Source organism: Myotis myotis, unplaced genomic scaffold (genome assembly GCF_014108235.1).
Source record: "Myotis myotis isolate mMyoMyo1 unplaced genomic scaffold, mMyoMyo1.p scaffold_m19_p_11, whole genome shotgun sequence".
Classification (NCBI taxonomy): Eukaryota; Metazoa; Chordata; class Mammalia; order Chiroptera; family Vespertilionidae; genus Myotis; species Myotis myotis.
In genome coordinates, this window is record NW_023416315.1 from 15,376,626 (window position 1) to 15,401,106 (window position 24,481).

The 24,481-nt window shown below is 40.3% G+C and overlaps 2 protein-coding genes and 1 non-coding gene across 7 annotated transcripts in view; 1 reads left to right on the forward strand and 2 right to left on the reverse strand.

Moving 5' to 3' along the window:
• The window catches only part of NAPEPLD (N-acyl phosphatidylethanolamine phospholipase D), a 37,138-nt gene extending 33,539 nt beyond the window's left edge, over positions 1 to 3,599 (forward strand). For all 5 annotated transcript variants that reach the window (XM_036327612.1, XM_036327611.1, XM_036327610.1 and 2 more), the window contains exon 5: positions 310 to 3,599. In XM_036327612.1, coding sequence (XP_036183505.1) covers positions 310 to 438 — 129 coding nt within the window. In that variant the 3' untranslated portion in view covers positions 439 to 3,599. The remainder of the gene's footprint in view (positions 1 to 309) is intronic.
• ARMC10 (armadillo repeat containing 10) lies at positions 3,593 to 21,603 on the reverse strand. The gene is made up of 6 exons (XM_036327615.1): positions 21,133 to 21,603; positions 16,195 to 16,343; positions 12,892 to 13,026; positions 9,797 to 9,973; positions 5,558 to 5,629; positions 3,593 to 4,664 (listed from the first exon to the last, which is right to left on the reverse strand). Exons 1-6 carry the CDS (start codon positions 21,269 to 21,271, stop codon positions 4,413 to 4,415), a joined length of 924 nt encoding a protein of 307 aa, XP_036183508.1. The 5' UTR covers positions 21,272 to 21,603; the 3' UTR covers positions 3,593 to 4,412.
• On the reverse strand, positions 14,135 to 14,262 carry LOC118666699. Its single transcript, XR_004971042.1, has one exon. It is a non-coding gene; the product is annotated as a small nucleolar RNA SNORA11 (small nucleolar RNA).
• Positions 21,604 to 24,481: the final 2,878 nt, after the last annotated feature.

Below are 24,481 nucleotides of genomic sequence, written 5' to 3' on the forward strand. Positions count from 1 at the left end.
GATTGAAATTTCATGTAGTGAAATAGTGACCAGATCTCATGCAATTTAATGTTGTTCAATCTAAGTTGGAACCAAATTTGACATACATGGTGTTTGGATAGATTGGTAAGTATGATGTTTCTATCGACTTAACATTAATGACCCTTGTATTAGAAAATGTGATGAACTCATTTGCTAATGCTTCAGTGAAAAGGGCATTATTTTAAGTAGACATGTTAGTCATTTTGGTTTGAATTCTTATTTGAAATATCCCCCAAATCCATGTATGGTTAACCTTTTCCCCTTTTTCCTCTCTCTGCCCTTTGCCAGCATTACTTAGAGCCTCCAGTGAAACTGAGTGAGGCTCTAGAAAGGTATGGACTTAAGAATGAAGACTTTTTTGTCTTGAAGCATGGAGAATCAAGATACATACATACCAGTGATGAAAGCTTTGAATAAATATGAGCACAGGAGCTTTTAATGAAATAAATTTGATATAAATTTGAAAGTACGTGATTGATTTTTTACATTAGGAAACTTCCTTTACATTTGCAAGTTTCTGTTTTATGTAGTAACTTTACTAATATGATTGCCAGTTCACATAAACAAAGAGTTCAAGTATGGGTTAAGTAATGAATTGGCTAAAACTGATTTTAAAGACTCATTCCTGTTCTTTTCTTAAGGGCCTTCTGCAAGGTTAGTCAAGGCTGTGTACATAAGTAGGTATTTTTCAGAGGACTGCTCACATAAATGTATTTCTTACATTCACACCAGAGTAATAATAAAATTGACTCTCACATGCTTATAGCACTTCTTACTCTGAGTAGCTTACATGCCAAATATTAAGTGATATATTTTTTAAGCATAAAAACATAGAAGAGGTTAGGCTAAGTTACATTTGTAAAGACAAATTTTTAAAAAGAAAGGAACAGTATATTTCTATTGCATGCCTACAATCCCTAAATCAAAAGCCCTGACAGAATAAGGGAGTGTGGTTATGAGAATGTGATTTATGAAATTTTCTATTTTTAATCTAAATGTCAGATGCTAAGCACAAATATAGCTGCAAGGAAATATTTTACAAAGCTAAATGCAGATCTTAAGTGTTAATATACCATGCACTTTGAATTAAATTTTATTCTCTCTGTGCAGTCATATTTTTCTGGTTTCTTAGCTCTAACTCAATATATTAATAAGATTTATATTTTATGTTTGACATTATTCAGATGTCATATTTTTATATTAAATGATTCCCTCAGCATGATTCTACTTTTAGTAAGCCAGTGTAGAATACTAATATATATAGAGAGAGAGAGAGAGAAAGAGAGAGAGGAATCAGCTGACCTGAGGCTCAGTCCTAAGGGCTCTGAAGTCACTTGATTACTCTGAACCATCTTTAGTGAAGAGAGCTGATTAGATACATTTGGAGGTCCATTCTGTCTCATTCATAGTCTCAGTGAAATGAACTTTATTCATAACAAATAATCAAAGTAGGTTTTTTACACCAAATGCTACCCAGGCGGTGCCATAGCACATATATATGCATGCTACAGTTAGCCACTTAATTTCACCAAGGAGTTTTCTGTTACTGAAACAAGTCAATAGCCTATGCTCACTGTGCCTGAGTTTCCTCATGTGTAACAAGAGGAGAATTTTGAGCTACCTCCAAAAACTATGAATAATTGATTTTTTTTTAAATGCACTTTGAAAATATAAGGGAGAAAATGATTTTTTAGGATACCCTTACCTAATACATACAGGTAGAATTGGAAGCTGAAAATAGGTTAATTTTTTTGATAATGTATTGTTCCTGTTACAGATTTCAGTGTATATATCAGGACACTAAACACTGAGGATTGGCAACTTTATCTCATTCATTTTGTAAAATTTGGAAAGCCAAAACCAAATCTAAATGATCTTAATCAAAATTTAGCATTTGTATCTACAAAGATGCAAATTGGTCAAAAGGAAATGTGTATATCATGTTTGTGTACATACTGTATGTGATTTGGGGGCACTAAAGCACAAACAGTTTCCCCATAAAATGGACCTTCAGGAAAAAAACTGAATAAGCATAAACTTCTTTCACTCCAAAGGAGCATTTAGCAAGCAGCTTCGAATCAGGATGTTGGGTTTGTGGTGGATTCGTTTTGAGTGTGTTGCCCTAATACCAGCCAATGTTTTTGTGGTCACCTTCCTTCTGTTTCACGCTGAATGGAAAATTCATCTCTTACCTCTGCTCTACGAAACAAGCTAAGTACCTCTTGATTTCTTCTCTGGCGAATGCCTGAGCATTATTTTTGTATTCACATGTACCAACTGATGGTCTCTAAGCACCTTCAATTATGTGCTAGTTCCATTTAATTGGGCCTGCCTCAGATTTCTAGGCTGCCTCACAAGTTTTAATTACCATTCACATTCTTTCTACTTTGATGTTTTATTACTAAGAAGTACATTAAGCTTCATCTCTCCTTATAGAATCTCACTCTGTTGAGTTATTCCCATTTTATTTTTTACTTATGTCTACATTTTGAAGGGTTTATCTGCAAAATGAAAAAGAAAATTGAAAAAGACAAATATATTCTCGTCCCTTCATTCAGTCTAATGTACGTCATACCTTTTAATCTCCTTCCTCTAAGTCAATTTCATTTTCCTCTTTGATTAGCTGGCATCATTACCAATGTGAGACATTACCAGTTTCCCTTTTTCCTGTGGGAACTGAGGAACACTGACATTCCTCATTGCCCAAGAGATGGAGCCACCCATTAGAAGTCGCACCTAATAAAAGCCAAGGTGTGCTACGATCTACAGAGATAAAGATCTGCTTGTGCATTTTCATTATGTAATTCTTTCTGGGTAGTTAAAAGGACTCCCCCTCTTTCTCCAGCATTTTGACATTTCAGGGCCAATGCTCTGATTTCCAGGATATGTGATTATTTATTCACACTAATAGAAGGAGGAAAGAGGCAGTTTTAGAATTCAGTGCTGCTAAAGCACATTGAAACCAAAGCCCAGTTTTAATGTGTGCATTTTGAATATATATTTTCAGTAAATGAGGAGGCAGATTAAAAAATTATCATAAAGAAATGTATCTTTCAGGGAATTAATATTTATGCTTGTATCACTGATAAAGAAAAGTATTATTCTTAGTCATCATATGTACATTAATGTAGCCACTTAGGAATTTACATGTTTTCATCTCAATAAATTTTTTCTACTGTAAAAATATTTCTTCCAAGTTTGAGTTCTGTATCAGGAAAACTGTGAAAACACATCTTTCTGTTTGAGGATTCTGACTTCCTGTGGAAATCCATGTATTTACCAATGGAATTTAAAGTACTATTAAAGCTTTGCCTTAAATACTTGAGTAGGAAAGCTTCTGCTTGCATTTTTATTTACTTAATACTAAGCATGGTGGTGATGAACTTGAATATTATAAAACCTGGCTGAATTTCAATATATCAGTGAATTGTTATAGTAGCTTATGGAGCAAAAATATTATTATAGATAATAGCTGAGAAATTTTCATATATTGTATGTAATTTTAGTTAAGTAAAATATGAATGAAAATTAATGAATAAAGTACTATCAATTAATAGGCGAAAACATAACCTTGTGAGTTACTTTTCCTTTTTATTTAAAAAATTATGATAAAATTTATGCCACAGTAAAAATTTCAAACAGTAGAACGTGAACATAGAAAAGTCATTTCCTCACTCCACAGTCCCACACCCAGGAGTTTGAGTATCATTCTATAAGTGGCTAACCATATATAAGCCTAAATAGCTTTCATTTAAAAATATTCATATTTCAGGGGTGTCTTTCCACATTAGCACATTCAGATCTACTTAGTTCTTTAAGACTAGATGACTGACTTAACCAATTGACCATAGGTGGGCACTTAGATGGATCCCAGTATTTTATAACAGCATCTTTACATGCTGGCACACTGCATGGGAGTGGGTGAGTAGTAGGAAACATTTCTCTGAGAAGTTTACCATTTTCATTGACTAGAATAGATTTTAATAATTAGAACAGACTTCTGAAAGCAGTATGGCTAGGCTGGCAGGTGGACTCAAGAGCACAGGATCTCATTGTTACTAAAAGAAGGTCATTCCTGTGGCAGTTCTGAAACAATCACACACTAATGCTCTCTCAGGTGAGTACTAATCACAGCAAACAGCAGAAGAGTAGCTTACATATAAAAAGGTCACTGTCACTTCATGTAGAAGAAATAATTAAAGTAGCTCAGCAAAGAGCAAAATAAAAGGAAATAAATGTTTCAGAACAAGCATGGTCCAAAATACATCACAAGACTATGGCAAGTTCTAGCTGTGGAAATGATGAAATCTGACATTTACTGTTTAAATTCAGCAGCTGAAGATGAAGTTACTTCCAGACTGCATTACTCTTTGGAAAGTATGACCTACCAGTTAGAATTTGGGTATGATTGTTACCTTTTCCTTCACGTCCGCATCATGATGATTAACTAATGCTCTCATTTTCTGGGCACATTCTTCTCCATATAACAGGAAAAACAATGAACCTTGAGTGAAAGTAGGCTGAACAGTTAAGTGGCCTTCCTTTTTGAGGCAGTTATTTATATTCTGAAATAGTGTAAGAGCTCGAAGAAGAATCTCCTTTGCCACGTGGCCATCATAAAGGGAAAGGAATGATGAATCCACCTGGAAAAGGAAACAATAAGTATTTTAATATATGAAAACATTTTTCATGTATATTTTCATTTTAAAACTGTTGAATACATCTTAAAAATCTTACCATTGAACATTATCCCTACGATTGTATAACATAAATGCAAAATCTTACGTACCCCCATACTGTATACTAATGGAAAAAAGAGGTTTCATATTTTAGCTGAAAAATATGATTTCCTTGGAAACCTAGAATATAATCATTTGGGGAAACACCCATTTCCTTTTTTAAGGTCCATCATACAGTCTTCGTGGGGCCTCCTCAATTCACCCGTCAAACATTGCACACATAATGAGCAGGTGAACAGAGCAGGGTCTCTTTCCACAGGAGCTGAGTTCGTTCTAACTGCACCACCTCTGCTTCCTTCAGAATACTTATCTTCTAATTGTCTTGTTCTCCTGTTACATATTTTTGTCTCCTCCCTACACTGTAAGCTCCGTGAGGACAAGCACCGTATCACCCTGTACTCACTCGGAGGATCGGCACTCGCCCAGCATCGGGCGCGTGCTGGGAACGCCTTTCACACTAGTGTTTCCGTAGGTAAGAGATGCATGTGAGCATAACCAAGTCAAGTGTAAAAGAGGTGATGATACAAGTATATCCCAAACTGGGTGGAGACAGAAAAATTACTATTTCTTTTTACTAGGGAGACCTTTTCAAAAACAAATTTTAAAAGTAAAATATGCTCCTTACAAAAAGTTTGGGGAATTCAGGTAGGCAAAAAGAACCAAAGAAGAAACATAACACAATATTGCTCCTCAGAGATGATCCCTGTTAGCATTTTAAAAGGGATAAATCCATCCAGATCTATCTGTCCAAATCTACACATTTGTATATTTACAAAACAAACATGTAAGCTATTTACTTGGGCACCAAGTAGTCCTTCAGTCATGGCTGGATTTTCAGACAAATTCAACAGCAGTTTTAAAACTTGAACCTGAAATTAAGAACAACATTGGTTTATTTGAGACACTTCAGTTGGCATGAATTTTTCTCTCCCTGTCCTCTCGCCACATCACATTTTAAAGCACTGCCTATGCTTCAAGGTCTGGCTCAAATTCTCTTACTCCATGGAGGCTCTCAATTCATCTTATGTAAAAGGGATCGCTCCCTCCCTACCCACACCCACTCCTGCCCCCCAACACCTGGCACAGGTCTCAGAGCACTTGTGTTATTTAAACCAAATTTTTCCAATTACCTTGTTAGGGAGATAGGGAGAAAATTGTGAAGACAATATTCACTCCCACCTACATGCATATCTAACAGATGGTAGGTTTAACATGTGTTACATAAATTGTATTATGATTACTGTTAGGTGAAATATGATCTTTGGAACAAAAAGGAATCTTTCAAAGTTCAGTTTATTTCTATTTAAAGTATGAAAATTTAAAAACAATTTGGTTACCAAGATTAAATAAATAACAATATGGCCCTTTTCTTCTTAGTAGGTCACAATGAATCTTTGAATTTACTTTTTTAATGTGAAAATGCTTTATAATCATTTAAATAGGCAGTGATAGAAATAATCAGCAAATAAATGTTAACTTACAGGCAAGTAGCTAAAAAATCAGCACTCCTAACTGAAAACTTAGTAATAAAAAAATTAAAATAGAATTCCTACTTTAAAAACAAAGGTCAAATAAAACTGTACTTCCTACAAGATATTTGAAATGAGAGTGAGGAGCAGGGAGGGGGTTCTGAAGTCAGGAAACGGTGACAAATGTGCTCTCTACTAGACCCGAAAGGAACCAGATGTGTATTTTACAAAACTTTCTTTGATTACAAAGGCATTATGTGTTTACTAGAGAATATTAGCAAAGAAGATAGAAAAACACAAAAAGGAAATTCACCCATATTTCCATGACCAGAAATGATCACTATTAAGTTTTGGTATTTTCTCCCTGGTCTTTATGTACTTACTAGAGGCCTGGTTCTGCGGCCTGGCCTGCACCCTCTCACAATCCAGGACCCCTCAGGGGATGTTGGACTGCCGGTTTTCGCCCGATCCCTGCAGGCCAGACTGAGGGACCCCACTGGTGCACGAATCCATGCATATAAGATCTTTGGTTAATCTCTTCCTGCCCTCCCCCCTTCTCTCTGAGATTCATCAGTCTGTTCCATGTTTCCTGCCTGTGCATTGAGCGTCTGCCCCCTGGTGGTCAGTACGTGTCATAGCTATCAGTCAAACAAATGGTCGCTTAGGCTTTTATATATACAGATCGTACATATTGATATATTCCTTTGAACACGTTGAACATACTAATTTGTTAATCAAGGAGGAGAATATATGACTTAGCTTAATTTATTTTTTAATCAACTATTAAAAATTATGCAGTGGAAAACTAAAATATTGATATTAAACTTTATTTTCCTTAAATTTTTAAAAATAAAATTAATGATCATGATAAATTTCAAACAGTGCAGAAGAACAAGGTAAAAACAAAAGCCACCATCCTATCTGCCTACTGCACTCCCAGTGGAAACCACGGGTAACAGTTTCTTGTATATGTGGAGATCATGTTTTCCAGACAGACATCCTTTGTAAAATTACAGCCTTTTAAAGTGAAAGAGCAAAGACAACTTCTGACCTTTTTCTTTAGTGCATTTCCTAGAGTCACTGTCAGGTCTGGGTGGCCCACCTGGCTGCCAGCGACACTGATAGAAAGTGTTAGGAATAAACACTCGTCTCCAACTTCACTGAAGTTTTGATTAAGAAAACTGGGACCAGAGTTCTGAAATAGGGTGGCCCCAAAACTATGAAATAAGCTTGGATGAAGTCAACAGGATCTAAAAGGCCCTTAGTTGTCAATGAGGGCAGATTTACACCAGAAATAATAACTGCAGCAGCATACAGTATCCTGAACTAAAATTCCACGTTGCTATGCTCTGTAGAAGAGAGATGACATGGAAAAAACAAAACAAAACAAAAAAACCCACACCAAAGAACACAGTATGTATTTTGGTTTGAAACCACATTAAGTCTCTGCCTCTTATCACAGGTGCCATCTCGTAGTGGGCTCTGGGTCACTTCTCTGAGGCCAGTAGTTTTCTTTGCTCTCACTGGAGATGGAGCAGTTTATGTACATTCATCTTCCACTATTCCTGTTTAGTTAGGGATCACTGTTATACCCAAAAGGTTATTAGAGTGCATGAGATCACTTATTAAAAATATGATGAAAACAAAGTCATTTTGGTGGTTACTTACCAAGGAAATATCTAAAATGGATACAATTTCCCACTTACAAATGGATTATTATCCAAAAGTTAGTTTGCAAGCTGAAACTTTAAATTCTTTTTTTTTTTTTAAGGAGAAAAACAATGTTATAATTGGTGGTTAGATTCCCAGACAGACCATAAAAGCCAATTTTCTATTCCAGAAATATTGTACTAGGCACAGTAATGGAAAAACAGAAATAGAACAACATACTATTGTGGTGTGTGTCACCTTTTTTTTTTTTTTTTTTTTTTTTTTAAATAATTCTTACCCAAAGACATGTTTTATTGATTATTTAGAGAGAGAAACATGGACCAGTTGGTTGCCTCACATGTGTGCTCTGACCAGGGATTGAATCTGAAACCTGGGATCAAATCCACAATCTTTTGTGTGTATGGGACAATGCTCCAACCAAGTAGCCACAGCGGCCAGGGCGTGAGTCACCTTTTAAGAAGTCATAAAATATATTAAAACATAGACCACGTCTGAGACCGATCTTTACAGCCCCAAGGTCAGACTCGCCTGGCTCTGAACTCCAGTGTTCCTCTGGGGTTTGGGGTAAGGCAGCTGCAGAGAGAGGCGGAGGAAGGATTTTTCCTACAGCTGCCAGGCCACGGGGGCGAGGGAAGGGAGTTTCCACAGGGCCCCAGGGGCTGGAAGTTACCTTGGTCTCCTGGAGAGAGAGAGATGCTGATGGGTGCATGCATTTTGGAAATTGTCAATGGATGAAGCAATATTGTTAAGATATTACTATTACGATTATTACATTTAATTTTGAATGCCTTTGGGTACATCCAAAGAAGTTTGGCTGCTGGAAATATGGAAAGCCCACATAAAAACATCTCAGGTCAAACTTTAAAAGGATTATAATGGGGCTCAGCTGTGATCACGATTTGATAACCGCAGAAATCACTTCAGTGACACTGTGTATTTGGAGTCTGGCATCACATCCAGTTCTTCTAAAATGCTTGTGTGTTTGCCCAGCCAGTGCGGCTCAGTTGGTTGAGCAACGTCCTGTGCTCCAAGAGGGCTTCGGGCTTGATTCCTGGTCAGGGCACAGACCTAGGCTTGATCCCCAGCAGGGGCAAGTAGGGAGGCAACCAATCAGTTTCTCTCGCACATGCTTCCCTCTCTCTCCCTTCCTTTTTCTATAAAGTCAATGGAAATATCCTCAGGTGGCAATTTAAAAACAAACAAACAATAAAATGCTTGTGCATTTTTATGTCAACTGTTCAGAGAACAGAGACTAACACAGTAAAACACTGATGGGTCAACCCCACAAACCAGAAACTCTGATTAATCTGCCTTCTGTTTTTATGCTATTTCTTAAAAAATGGCACTTGATAAGAATACACACTAGTATGAGGGGTTGCTTAAGGAACTTTCATAGGGTGTCTCTTGAGAGTCTACTTAATTCACCTCAACCTATTGCTTCCTATGTCTACCTAACAGGTCAAAGTGAAGCACTGCAACATCCATTACTAAAACTTAAGAGTAGTATTAAAAAGATTTTTCAACCAATAATGGCTGAACCAAAAATATGTTTTGTTAAGCCCAAGGTAAGCAAAAATTCAATTCACCAGCACTATCACTCGAAGACGCCATTGGGGTGGGGTGGGGGAGGGAAGCTAGCCACCTTCAGTAGAAGGTAAACTGGTGTGCAGAAAACCAAATAAATACCAATCTATTGATAACCAAAATATATTATTTTCACAAGTTAATTTTGAAATTCGTATTAGGGGATAAAACTAATTTACTTTCTTGGACCCATGTAAGGGTTTTTAATAAACTTTAACTTTCTCTTTTGAGGGACTTGAAAATTCAATTCCAATCTTATAAACTTGATGCGATAGCTCTTTGTACTTGAAGTAATCACCGTTTCCTGCGTACCTTGGTGGTTCCATTTCCTGCAAGCAACACTTGGAACAGGTCTGTAATGTAATTGGTAAACATATGCTGATGGTCGTTGGTAACTGTCATGTTTGTTAGCAATCTCAGTCCCGCCAACTGCACAGGGGAGTTCAGGGGGCCAGAGAAGACATCCTCACAGACTTGACTGACGTATACCTGGAGGTGGGGGGAAAAAGTGAGCATCTTAGGATCTCCAAAGTTTTTCTATTTAACAGTAAGTTTCTGCATAGTGAGTCAACTGTTCTGAGCACAACAGAATTAAGGAGGAACATGTGTGAAGTCTCTTTGTACCATGGTTAAGCACCTTCACATAGGGTCTAGGGCAGTGACGGCGAACCTTTTGAGCTCGGCGTGTCAGCATTTTGAAAAACCCTAACTTAACTCTGGTGACGTGTCACATGCAGAAATTTTTTGATATTTGCAACCATAGTAAAACAAAGACTTATATTTTTGATATTTATTTTATATATTTAAATGCCATTTAACAAAGAAAAAGCAACCAAAAAAAATGAGCTCGCGTGTCACCTCTGACACGCGTGTCATAGGTTCGCCATCACTGGTCTAGGAGGTACATTAAGAAGTAAAAGAGTAAAGAAGGTGAGGGGAGAGTAAAATAGAATTTTGCTTTATAGTTAGTCCTATCAAAAATAAGCAAAACTATATATGGCCCAAGGTTCATATATGCCTAGGGGAACGTATCTGAACTACTCCTTCATAATATTATTAACCACCACTGGCAAAAAATAATGCAATGCCGGCAGTACTCCTATTTCACACGTAACAGAACTAAACGCAGTGTGATGGAAAGTTTTTTGAACTCTATTTTCTATGTCTGGCCATGGTCTTTCCACCTTGGAAAAATTCTCTCTCTCAGATAATTGGTATTCACCCAACTAAATCTGAATTCCACCAAACATTCTAACTGGTAAGAAAAATTCCTAATATAAATGCTAAGAAATTTAACATTTAAATAATACCCAGGTAGTATCCATGTTACCACAGAAACTAAAGCAATGGTAGTAAAGCAAAGAGAGATTAAATTTTTAATCTAGTTTCAAGATCTAAATGATGTTTACAAGTCAACTGGCTCTCTTGGGTCACAATTTCATCACACATCATTCCTTTAAAAAAAACCACAGCATTTCCTTAGCTCTTATAAGTCATATTTATGTCAGATAGTGATGTCTCTCAAAGCATTTCCTAAAATGTGTTGGGTATTTACATCCCTATTGTGTCGGAACCTTTTGCCATTTCAGTTCTAGCAACGAGATTACCAAATGGGCAGCTCAGTTATTTCTGGAGCTGTGCCCACCTTAGCTCATTCCTTTCTCCTGGAATTCCCTCCTCCCCAACTCTACCTGTAGAAAACTTAGACTTTAAGAGCCAGGTTGTAATCTACCTTTTACAGAAACTTTGATGAGATCTCCCCTTTCTATGTACTCAACGATGTTTTTAGTTACATTTTTCCTTAAAGTACTTCGTGTTCTGCCTTGATTACTTGCCTTATCTTTCCGTCTAACTTTCTTAAAAAAGATGTTAATTATGTTCATTTCTTAGCTCTGTACCACAGATCAGGAGCTCAATAAATGTTGAATTAACATAATTTCTTAATTTGTTATTTCTATCTTTTGATGTTATTTGACTCCGGCCTGGTTCCTTTACTACTTGGATTAAACTGAATCCCCAAATTCAAAAACTCACTGCATCTCTTACTGGCTGGTTTAGATCCCTCCCTCCTCCGCCTTATTTTACCCATTAATGGGCAGACATTATTCCAAAGGAGAGATATACATGGTCACTAAGTTCAGGAAAAGATGCTCAACATCACTAATCACCAGGGAAATGCAAATCAAAACCACAATGAGATGTCACCTCACACTTGTCAGAATGGCCGTCATTAGTAAACCAATAGCCTGGCCAGTGGTTCCAAGGATAGAGCACTGTCTGTGCACAGAGGGTCTCTGGTTCGATTCCCAGTCAGGCCGTATGAGGGAGACAACCAATCGACATTTCTCTCTGTTTCCCCTTCCCTTCCTCTCTCTCTAGAATTGATGAAAAGGCATAATCTCAGGTGAGGGTTAAAAATTTTTTTTCTTTAAATTAACCAGTCATCAATCAATCAACCAACAAACAAAAAGTGGCAATGATGGAGAGAAAAACCATCCCTGTGCAGTGTTGGTGGGAATGTAAACTGGTGCAGCCACTACAGAAAACAGTATGGAGGTTCCTCAAGAAATTAAAAATAGAACTACCATACGATCCAGCAGTTCCACTTCTGAGTATTTATCTGAAGGGAACGAAATCACTATCTCGAAGAGAAAGCTATGTCCCCACGCGCACTGGAGCATTATTCACAATAACCAGAGAGAGAAACAACCTAAGTGTCTGTTGACAAATGGATCAAGAAGACGTGATACACACAACGGAATATTACTCAGCCATTAAAGAGAATGAAATCCTGCCATTTGCCACAGGGATGGAATCTGGGTACATTATATGAAGTGAAATAAGTCAAACAGAGAAAGACAAATACTGAATGATCTCATTTATATACAGAATCTGAAAAAGCCTAACTCCTAGAAACAGAGTAGCAGGTGGTTGCCAGGTGCTGTGGGTGGGAGAAATGGGGAGATGTTGGTCAAAGGGTACAAACTTCCAGTTATAAGATGAATGAATTCTGGGGATCTACATACAGCAAGGCGACTATAGTAATACTCTAGTGCAAGCATGTCCAACTCGCAGCCCTTGTATACCTGAAAGTTGCTAAAAGACTAGATTTTAGATGTTCTTACCACAGGAAAAAGAAGGTAACTATGTGAGATGATGGAGGTGTTAGCTAACACTATGGTGGTCATCATTTTGTAATGTATGTATGTATCCAATCATCACTCTCTACACCTTAAACTCGCACAGCGTTATATGTCAATTATATCTCAATAAAGCTGGGGAAAAAGGGTAATTCTTGGCCACAACATTATAAAGGGTAGTCGACTAACATTTTATTACTGACCTTGTCATTGTTTTCTCTTTCATTTATCAATAACCTTACACATTTGTGATTTTAGATAGCTTACCTTTATCTTGATTTGATTTTCAACATTCACACTCAGGTTACTCAGTGCATTTAAAGCCTTCTCTTTAATACTGTGGTTGGGATCCTTGATTTTGCTTCCAACAATAGGAATACCACCCAATTCACGAATAATAACCTAAGAGGGGGAAAAACAGCACCATAAATTCAGTCTGTAGCCCCCTACATTGACTTCTTTGCATCCACAAACACAAATAAAAAATTAACGACTCTTTGGAAATATCTTTCCTATATACAACCCATAATTCCTATTTAAAAAATTTACCATCCATAATATAATAGGTAAAGAAATCAACTGATGTATGCATGCATAGAAGCATAACCAGTGGACATAAGACATTGGGGGATAGGGGAGGCTAGGGGACTGTCTAGGGCGGGGGGATAAAATGGACACATATGTAATACCCTTTGTAATACTTTAAGCAATAAAAAAAAAAAAAAAAAAAAAAAAGAAAAAAGAAATCAACTGAAAATAAAATTAAGATGTAATTATTTAAACTATTGCATGGCGATAAAGATTTGCACAGTTATTATAATGATCTCAAAGCAATTTACAAACAAAATTATTTCAGTTTGAAATAAGTTATATCACCTCTACACAGGCAAATTTATAAAAATATGATTTAGAATACTAAAGCAGTGTTTTGTTAAAATATATTCTTTGGGATACCAAGCCCTCAAGATGTTCATGGATGTTCCAGATGTTAATGGGTGTTCCATTTTAAAAAGGGGAGGTCTTATGGTTAAGCAAGTGTGAGAGACTTTGGGTATAATAAGAGTAAACATATTTCCTTCTTGTGATGCATTAATGTTCATGTGCACTGGGAGCTCCAAGAGGGGGTACTGAATACAGTACAACTGAATTCTGAACAGCACGGGTTTGAAATGCATGGGTCCACTTATACATGGAATTTTTTCAGTAAATTCTATAACTGTATTTTCCCTTCATCATCATTATTATTATTATTATTATTATTTATTTTTTTTTTTAAATATATTTTATTGATTTTTTACAGAGAAGAAGGGAGAGGGATAGAAAGTCAGAAACATCGATGAGAGAGATCGATCAGCTGCCTCCTGCATGCCCCCCAGTGGGGACGTGCCTGCAACCAAGGTACATGCCCTTGACCGGAATCGAACCCGGGACCCTTGAGTCCGCAGGCCGACGCTCTATCCACTGAGCCAAACCGGTTTGGCCATTATTATTATTATTATTATTATTATTATTATATAGGGCGTAATGTCACAGGAAGGTCATGGTGTCCTGCCACCTGTGAGAGTAAGCCCAACTTGCTGTTGGATGTGCTATACACAGAGGAGCCATTTTTCAGGCACTCTGCTCTCTCCACATCCAATCTTCCTTATTATTTTAATGACATTTTCTTTTCTCTATATTGCCTTATTTTAAGAATACAGTATATAATACATATAGCAAAATATGTGTTAATCGACTGTTTATGTTACCAGTAAGGCTTTGGGCCAACAGTAGGCTATTAGTAGCTAAGTTCTGGGGGTATCAAAAGTTATTTGCAGATTTTCAACTGTACGGAGGTTGGTGCTCCTAACCCTCTTACTGTTCAAGAGTCCACTGTATGTCTATGAACTGTATACAAAAAGAGCGTCATTTTCCAGGGTGGAAGTGATGGCAGAGACAGCTATTAACATCTTGCAGAACTGAAGTGCCACAGTTTGACAAATGGTTCCCAAATCTTCAGAGGAAAATTAACTCGGGAATTTCTCACAATCAATTGCAACACTATGATACTATGTGCCTTTGGCCCTGACGATGAGCTGTACAACTGCTTCAACTGTTATAAGAAACACAGGCTGAAAATGATTACTGTCATATTTACCAACAGCCCAATACCCTTATTCTGTTGTTAAGGGTGGGCACAGCATGGAGAGGGAAAAAACCTTCCCTCTGCAGTTCCAGGTTCTTCCCCAAAAACGTGTGGTTACTGTTACTAGAAAACAGCACACCCCGCCCCCTCCCCCCGGGCTAAAGCAGATCAAGGCACTATAATTAACGATGAGGGGCACTAACTCTCATTATCCAAGAAAGCACTGATTTGCCAGTGGCCATTGACCCACTTGAGTACAGTTTGTTTCAGAGAGATATAAAACTATGGCATCAGAAATATCCCAATACAGGCATGCCAATAAATTATTCTCTGTTATTTCTGATTGCCTGGCACCCCTCTTTCCCCGGGGGCAGACATGGCACCTCCTCTATCCCATACAGTCCCTGGTGGGACTGCTGGTCCGCTGTGTTCATATCCATCCCTGCAGTATGGCTGCAGGATGCTTCTGCGAGCCAGGCCTCGCTAATCATGGTCCATGGGGCCTTGACCCAGAGGCTTGACCCTAGCACAGCAACTCCACCTCCTGGACTATGAGCTATAGGGATGAAGGCTTCAGAGGCCAGTGGCTTTGTTTCCGTCCCTGTGAAGGAAACCTCTTTGCAGCCAGAGACACAAAGACCAGCACACAAAAAGAAGCAGGAGTAAGCAAAGACAGAAGACAGAGAGCAGCGAGCTCCGGTAACACTTTCCATCGTCTTGAACGGTATTCACTCGTGCCTGAAACCAGCGCTATTCTTGGATGTCCAAGTTAACGGAGCTCAATATTTCCCCTTTCTGGTTTAAAATAATTTAAGCTGGGTTCTGTCACTTGCGACTGAAAGAATGTGAGCAATACACAAATATTCTATTTCATTTTAAATTTCTAGAGCTTTATAGTAAACCTTGCCTTACTGAAGAAAACTGGACTGAAATAAAGTATAAAATTCCAATTAATTTTGCATTCATTACATGTTAAAAAGGGGCACTAGCTGAAAATAATAACTAAAAATTTTTCTACTCTTTCTTCATGGGGTCAGAGATGAAAGCATTCAAATTAAGCTCTTTAGTCTTATAAGCTGTTTACCCTGGTTAGTGGTTGTCGGAGTGATCCGGGGACAGCCTGCACCAGAACCATCCTCGTAAGAGTTATTACAGCGTAAAGCGTGTACTTAAATGTTAGAGGCTTTCATTGTTCTACTGCTGAGTGTGAAATAATTTAAAAGGCCACGCAATGCTAATGTTAGATACGCTTATTACGAATGTGATACCTGTGACCGGCTTCATAGGGATGTAGAAGCAGATTAATAATTACAGGTCTTTAAGCTGCTGCAGGTGTAAGTAGTCACAGTCTGTAGGTGAGGAAATGGAGGCTGTAACTCCGCAGGGTCGCCATCCCGCGGTGGGTAAGGATGGGAGGAGCCTGTGTGCCCAGACAGGGTACTCACCTGGTTAGCGGAAAAGGCTGCATTGTTACCCAGAGTGACCAACGCTCTTTCAATGATCGCAGGATCCTCCGTTAACTCAAGCAGATAAAGGAGTTTCTGAAGTTGTTCAGCATTTAGGACATCATCATATGAGCCATTGGTTAAGTCTTCTGCATAAAAAGAAAATGATATAAAGTTCACCTAAAATCAATACCAGATTAAAAAATTTTTACCACAGTAGTGAATGCTCTGATGCCAGGCATGGAGTTAAGCACTTTATGCGTTTTGTCTGATATAATCCTCAAGTAACCCTGGGAAGACGATACTATTGTAATCTACAGATGGTATTTTTTTTTTTTTAGTAAGACACTGCATGCCGCCGAAACCGGTTTGGCTCAGTGGATAGAGCGTCGGCCTGCAGACTGAAAGGTCCCAGGTTCGATTCCGGTCAAGGGCATGTACCTGGGTTGCGGGCATATCCCCAGTAGGAGATGTGCAGGAGGCAGCTGATCGATGTTTCTCTCTCATCGATGTTTCTAACTCTCTACTCTCTCCCTTCCTCTCTGTAAAAAATCAATAAAATATATATACATAAAAAAAGACACTGCATGCAAATAATATATAACCTTAATGCCAACTGCATTTTCTGTTTCTTAAAAAAATCAGGTACACCAATCCAATGAAACATTTGCCCATAGGAATGTGATTTGCATGAAGCAGACCTTTTCTGATCACAATTTTAAGGGCACCTCTGGCAGGAGAGAGTTATGGGAGGAACCCAATCGTGTTTCTGGTGTGGCACTTTTGTTTGGTTTATATGAACAAGGCATTGCTGACTGTGAGGCTCGATAGGTGTCCTGATCTGCTGTGGCGAAGACAAAGGCAAAGCTGTCATTTGAGGAAATGCCAGAACAGTCAGATGCTGGGTCTGCTCAGTGACTTTTAGAATTATAGCTTTTAACCTCAAGGAAAAAAAAGATCCTCTTTGCAGAAATGAAAACGATTTTTACAACACTAGTGGTCCGGTGCATGGATTCATGCACATTGAAAGGAATTTAATTAGAAGAAATATTTTAATATCACTATTTGCCCTTTCTCTATAATAGAAGTGTCAGAGATGAAAGAAAATTAGTAAAATGTATATGAAAATGATATATAAATTGACTAATAAACAACAACACAATAAAGACGATATGAAAACAAAAACATGATATAAAAACATTGATAAAAACAATGACTAATAAATTGATTAAACTTATTCTAATATCTGTGTATACCACATTAATAGTAAAAACACTTTCAGAAAGCTTGACTAATTTCCCTTATGATGAAGTATTTGCAACTTTAACTTTAATGTCACATGCTCTTTGAACTCGAGAGAAAGCAACATATAACTGACCATGTCCAAAAACGGGTTCAGGTCGGAAAATTCTTACTCTGTCTGATTGGCGCCAGCGAGAGCTTTATATGTATTGTGCATGTACGAGTCAATGCTTATTTTTAAATTGCCAGTGCGTGTCATATGTACCGGTCGGTCGGACAGTCGGATGCATGTATGGTTGGTCACTTAGCCATTTATATATATATATATATATATATATAGAGAGAGAGAGAGAGAGAGAGAGAGAGAGAGGGAGACTGACTAGCGGCCCGATGCATGAAAATTCATGCAAGAGTAGGCCTTCCTTTCCCCAGCTGCTAGCACTGGCTTCCCTCCGGCACCCAGGACCTGGGACCTGGGACCTGGGCTGGCTTCCCTCCGGCCCGGCTTCATCAGGAAGGACATCTGGAATGACATCCGGAAGGATGTCGGTCTAATTAGCATATTACCCTTTTATTATATGGATTATTGTATTATAAACATAGAACAATTCCTTAAAAGTAAAACTAGGATTATAGGTCAGACAATGCATGTGTCCACACTACACTATTGGAGGTGGGGGAAGAGAAGGGTTATACAAAATAGGTACTATATTATGTCACATTTGTACTTTTTCTTTTTAAAAACATGTACCAAATTATTATAGGAGGTTATCTTTGGGTGCTGGGGTTAAAAGTGACTTATTTTCCACCCTGTGCTAATAAGTATTTTCTGATTTTTTTAAAAACAACAAACATGCCGAAACCGGTTTGGCTCAGTGGATAGAGCCTCGGCCTGCAGACTGAAAGGTCCCAGGTTCGATTCCGGTCAAGGGCATGTACCTTGATTGTGAGCATATCCCCAGTAGGAGATGTGCAGGAGGCAGCTGATCGATGTTTCTCTCTCATCGATGTTTCTAACTCTCTCTCTCTCTCTTCCTTCCTCTCTGTAAAAAAATCAATAAAATATATTAAAAAAAAAATAAAAAAAACAACAAACATATGTTACTGCTGTAATTAAAATAATTAAGTAGCCCTAGCCGGGTGGCCCAGTTTATTGGCACATGGACTTGTACACCAAAAGGTTGCGGATTTGGTTCCCTGTCAGGGCGCATACCTAATTAACAATACTCTATATATACTTGAAAATTGCTAAGAGAGTTAAGTCTTAAAAGTTCTCACCCCAAGGAAAAAAAATTGTAACTGTATGGCGATGAGTGTCAATAAACTTATTGTAGTGATCATTTTGCAATATATACATAAATCAAATGACTGTAATTTGATATATGTATATATTGATTATATATATATACATACATATATATATAAAGAATGTTATATGCTAATTGTAGCCTCAATTTAAAAAAATCACCTTCTAAAAATTTAAGAATGATGCTGACAAAATGGGTTTTTCTCAGTGTTATTCAAAGACAAAGGTGTAGCTTCAGGAAGAAGATACTGTGAGCAACTTACTTTGTAAGCTTCCTGACCTAAGGTAATGGTGATTTTGGGAAACGATAAAATTAAGTTTAAAAAAGTAAGACTTTGGCACTAGCTGGTCTGGCTCAGTGGTCAGAGTGGCCACCCACGGACTGCAGAATCATGGGTTTGACTCTGGTCAAGGGTTTGATTCTGGGGGCAAGTACCTTGGCTGCAGGCTCGATCCCCGTACCCAGTCTGGGCACGTTGAGGAGGCAGCCAATCTATGTTTCTCTCCCCCCTTCCTTCCACTTTCTCTAAAAATCAATGGAAGAAATATCCTCATATGAGGATTAAGAAAACAACAGAAAAGTAAGACTTTGTCAGTCTTCATCAGAATAAGTGAGAAGTATGAGTCCAGGCCAACAGATCAATTACTTACACAGAAACATCTCTGACACAAAGACAACATGTTAGGCTTTGTAAAGAAGTATAAATGCACATCTTTAAAAAGAGCTTTCCTTTGTGGAAAAGGGGAAAGAGACCTCCCCATCCACTCCCCTTTCTTACAGCATTTCCTTGAGCAAACTTGTAATTCCTTTATGTCTCTGACATAAATATACATCTTTTTAAAAGGTAAGTAAGCCTCTTGCAATCCAATAAAGTCTTTCTTAGTGGCTTTGGGATTATCTGTTTCACCCAAAGAACTTGTATGCATATATGCATAACCCATGGACACAGACAATAGGTTGGTGAAGGCCTGGGCTGGGGGTGGGCTAGAAGGGGTCAATGGGGGAAAAGGGAGACATATGTAATACTTTCAACAATAAAACTAAAGACAAATAAAGAAAATGTAGCCCTGGCCGGTTTGGCTCAGTGGATAGAGCGTTGGCCTGCAGACTGGAGGGTCTCAGGTTTGATTCCGATCAAGGGCATGTACCTTGATTGCAGGCACATCCCCAGTAGGGGACGTGCAGGAGGCAGCTGATCGATATTTCTAACTCTCTATAGCTCTCCCTTTCCTCTCTGTAAAAAATCAATAAAATATATGAAAACAAGAAAATGTAAACACCAAGGAACACCAGATGGAGCTGATCTCGTCTCTGAGTTTAGGCTTGGCATCTGGCTCCATGTTGCAACCACCGGCTTATCAAACAGATACTGCGACGTCTTATTTTCCCTCAGGATAAAAGCTAACACAAAGAGCCACCCCAACTACCCGTGCACTTAGGGTGCACTATGGGGAGGTGGGCTTCCCTGCAGTCCCCGGGGCAAATGCTGCGGTCAGGTCCTCCTAAGGACAAGCTGTTGATCTTGAGAACATACACGTAATATGAATAGGTTACATCTGGGTACACAAAGAGGCGAGGACTCTTTGTCTTTGCAATCCTAGTAGCAGATCGCCTGCGATAGGGGTAGCAATCTAGCGGAGTGCTCATTCTATGATAAAGCTACTTAGTTCTTCGTTTGGAGAGAGGCGTTTCTTGGTTGGCAGGTGATTTGAATGATTTCCCTCACAGCTTCCATGACCGGAAACATTCCGCAAATCGTCGGAATCCTGAATGCAGCTTTCCACTTCTGGACAGAAACCTAATCCTGTGCCAGTCCTTGCCCGCCAGCAGGCAACGGTTCCATTTTGAAACAGCGGGGTCTGCACCGTCTCCAGCATCCCTGGGCTGCAGACCCCTGGACCACGGAGAGCAAGGCGCCTCCCCTCCCAGGGCCGGGCGGTGTCCAGGCGGCACTGCCCCTCGGACGTCCTGTCTTCCCGGGGAACGAGCTGCACCAGAACCTCACCGACCGCTCCGGGCCCCGCGACACCCCGTCCACAGTCGGGGGAATCCCTCTGGTAACACAAAGGCCGGAAGCGAGCTTCACCGTGAGAAGCAACCAACGTGCTTTTGAGAAATGGAATCCTCAGCTGCGACGCCGGACTCCGGCAGAAAGTTTCGCAATTTTTTCACCCCAGGATTTTGAACCAAGAAGTGGAGGCAGGGACGCGGCTCAGAACCGCACCCCAAGCAAGTGGACGACCCACCCTCTGCACCCGGGCCTCCCGCCCGCCCCGGCGGCGGTCCCCACCGCGAGCACAGGGAAGCCGTGGGCGCTGCGGCATCTTCGGCAACACCTACCCCTGGGCCAGCCCCGGTCCCCCCGGCCCCCCGGTTCCCGGAGCCTCACCTGCGGACCGGGAGGGACGCAGCCGCAGCCCCGGGCCGCCCCGCCGCTGCCCCCGCGTGAGCCGGTAGATGCAGTAGCAGGCGCCCGCCCCGAGGAGCAGGCCCGCCGCCACCCAGCCCGCGTCCCGGGCGCCGCCCATGCTGCCGCGGGGGCCGGGGCGCAGCGCGGGGGCTCGTGGGCGCCGGCGCCGGAGTCTGCGAAGCCAGCGGGTCGCGCAGCCGCCGGAGCTGCAGCCGAACCGCCGGGGGAGAGAGGAAATGGGAGTCGGAGCTCCGCCTCTCGGAAACGGCGCTGCGAACGGAGCAAAACCGCCCCCTCCGGCCACGACACATCCCGGCGGCTCCCCCAGGATGGAACGAGGGGCGGGGGGCGGGCCTGCCTCCGTGGAGCACCGCACCCTGTGGGACCCGAGGGGGGCACAGGGGCCTGCCAATGCCCGGGATGGGCTCCCCAGGACCTCCTCCCAGGCCCGGGCCGCCCGGCCCGAAGCCCGCCCCCCTCCCAGCTGGCCCCCGCCCACCCCGCCCCCAGCGCCCCGCCCACCCGGCCCGCGGTTGCCGGGGCAACGTCGGGACGCTCTAGAGGCCCTGACTCCCGCTCGGCACCTGCCCGCCGCCCCAGCGAGGAGAGGAGGCCGGGAGCGCAGTTTCAGTGGAGCCTCTTGCCATGGCCTCCCTACGCAATGCCAGCCCCTGGCTGAGAAATTACTTCAAGGAGAACTATATTCCTCAGATCTGCGAGGTACTGGAGCATCTTGGCGGCGGAGTTAGAAGGGGGAGGAATGGGAAGGGGTTTCCCAGAGGAGGGCTAGGGTTTGGCGGGCTGAGGGAGTGGAGAGGAGGAAGGGAATGGAAGAGGATGAAGTCAGCTTTGGTCAGGTCTGGGCTGGAGATAGAGATCCGAGAGAAGGCAGAGGGGTGATGGTGGTTGAAAGAGGGGAGTGGCCGACATCTCCCAGGGAGAAAGAGCGCAGGGCCCCAGGACAGAAACTCCAAACTCCAACTTTGAAGGTTTGGAGAAGAGCCTGGAGTCAAGATCAGGAGTGAGAAAGAGGTACCTTAGGGACAAAGGACGGAAACCAGGAGAGTGTGGCTTTATGAAGAGAGTGGGCAGTGGTGTCCACTAAGAGAAGGACCTGAAGGGGTCTAGGGGGTACGGCCCAAGGCCAGCCTGAGGTTTCAGTGGAGCGATGAAGGCAGAAGATAGATTGGGGTTAGCTAAGGAGAAAGGGGAAGGAGAGACCTTAGGAGGGAAGTAGCCAGCTTTTTGTGAAGGGAAGGATCCCACATCTAGTATTTTCTTAAACCGGAGGGAGGACTGCCCCCACGCCTCACCACCATAACAGGAGGGGAGGACAGGGGAGGAGTGGGCAGGTTTCGTAGGACGTCAAGAAAGTTCTCCTCTGGTGGCTTTTTTTTTTTTTTTTTACAAATATTTGGTGAGATGTTTGCCAAGAATGTGTATGCTGGGTAGGGATAAAGGGAACAGAGGTGAGGTATGGGGACATGAGGCAGAGAGAAGTCTAGGGAAGGAAAGAGAAGGTGAGCAGTATTGAGAACCCAGCTGGGGTAGTGACTCTCCTATGCAGTTGGGAGGGCAATTTGGTACAGTTCCCCTCCTTTATGGATGGTAATTTAATAAAATGTTAAATGCATCTGACTTTGACCAATCATTTCCACTCCTAGGGATCCACTATAGAGCTATACCTGCAATATAGGATTAGAAGGATGTATAAGATATTCATCATAACATTTTTAATAGTGAAAATAATAAATAACCTAAATGTGAATACAAGAACAAGATATTATGTAGAATTAAGTATATCGGTACCTTTTGAGAAGAAAAGCTCCCCAAGACATATTAAATTTAAAAAAAGAAAATGCAAGTTCCCATCAAAGTGTCTACTAAAATCTAGCTACTTATCTGATTTCACATATGTATGTATGTATGTATGTATGTATAGCTGTGTATGTATACATATGTATGTATAAATGTATAGGTGTGTTTAAATGTATATATGTATCTATATTTAAGAATAATACATGCATAGAACATATGCCAAACTATTTACAGCAAATGTTTTGGGGGATGGTTTTAGAGAATTCTCATTTTTCACTCTATACACATCTGCATTGTTTTACATTTTGTGATACATTTCATTTATGTTTTACCTTTATATAATTATGTTTGAAAATATGTAGAGAGCATGTACTCATCTTCCCAATTGTGTGATTTTCTCAAGTAGCACTCAGTAACCCACATGTAGGTACATAAATACAAGTTGACTTCATCCAGGATAGGAGTTTGCCAGGCATATAGGATGGAAGGGCAATGGTGAGGGCTCTAGGTTTTTGAGAGTGCCCGAAGTGATGGGCCACAGACTCTAGGACTAGGAAACGAGAATAAAACATAATACTGATATGTCAGTAGAAAGTGCAGGCTCCTGAGGGGTGAGTGAAGAGGGCTGGAGGGAGTAATTGAGTGAGGGAGCTGGAAAAGTAGGAGGTAGGAGTCAGAAAGTGGAATATTTGTATTTAAGATTCAGGATAAAGGCATTCTGAGTGATGATAGTCCAGGTTGGCCATGGAGCAGGTAGCAGAAGTGGATTTGAGTTGAGGGTCAGGGAGTATCAGGGAAGTGATAGTCACTTGAGCTTACTGAATCTGTTTTATGTTGTGTCCAGTCTACTGTTAAATACCACACATGAGTTCTTCATTTCAGATAGAATGTTTTCCAGTTCTAGAATGTCCCTTTGATTCTTCTTATACATTCCAATGACAATTCTGCATCTTTTCACCCATTTGGTCTGTCATTTCCTGTTTTCTTTAACATGTTAACTCTTGTTCTTTTAAAATTGTTGTCAATGTAAATTTGAATTAACATATTTATTAGAATTTAATTGTTAGGATAGAATAAATGTTCTTTATTTAAATCACTGGCTGGATTTCTGTCTCCTGACTGGACCTTGACTGACACAGAAGACAGCTGGAAAGGGAAACAGGGAACTTTCTGGGGATTTGGAAAATGACTACAAGGTGTGAATGTATCCACTGTCAAAATTATACAGCTAAGATCTGTGCATTTGAATTCATGTAAATTTTACCTAAAAAATGTAATTGAGAACAGGTAGGAAAATGGATGGATATATAAATAATATAAGAATAAGAATGGTGATAATTGTCAAAACTGGGTGATGGTGTTCATTGTTTATATATGTTTGATATTTTCCATTATAAAAACTCAAAATAAAAGGCATATCTGGGTGTTTTTTTTTCATAATGTATGTAGCTAGGGATGGGTGGAATTACAGGCTTGATTTGTCTGTATAGCCATTTTCTGTGTTTGCTTG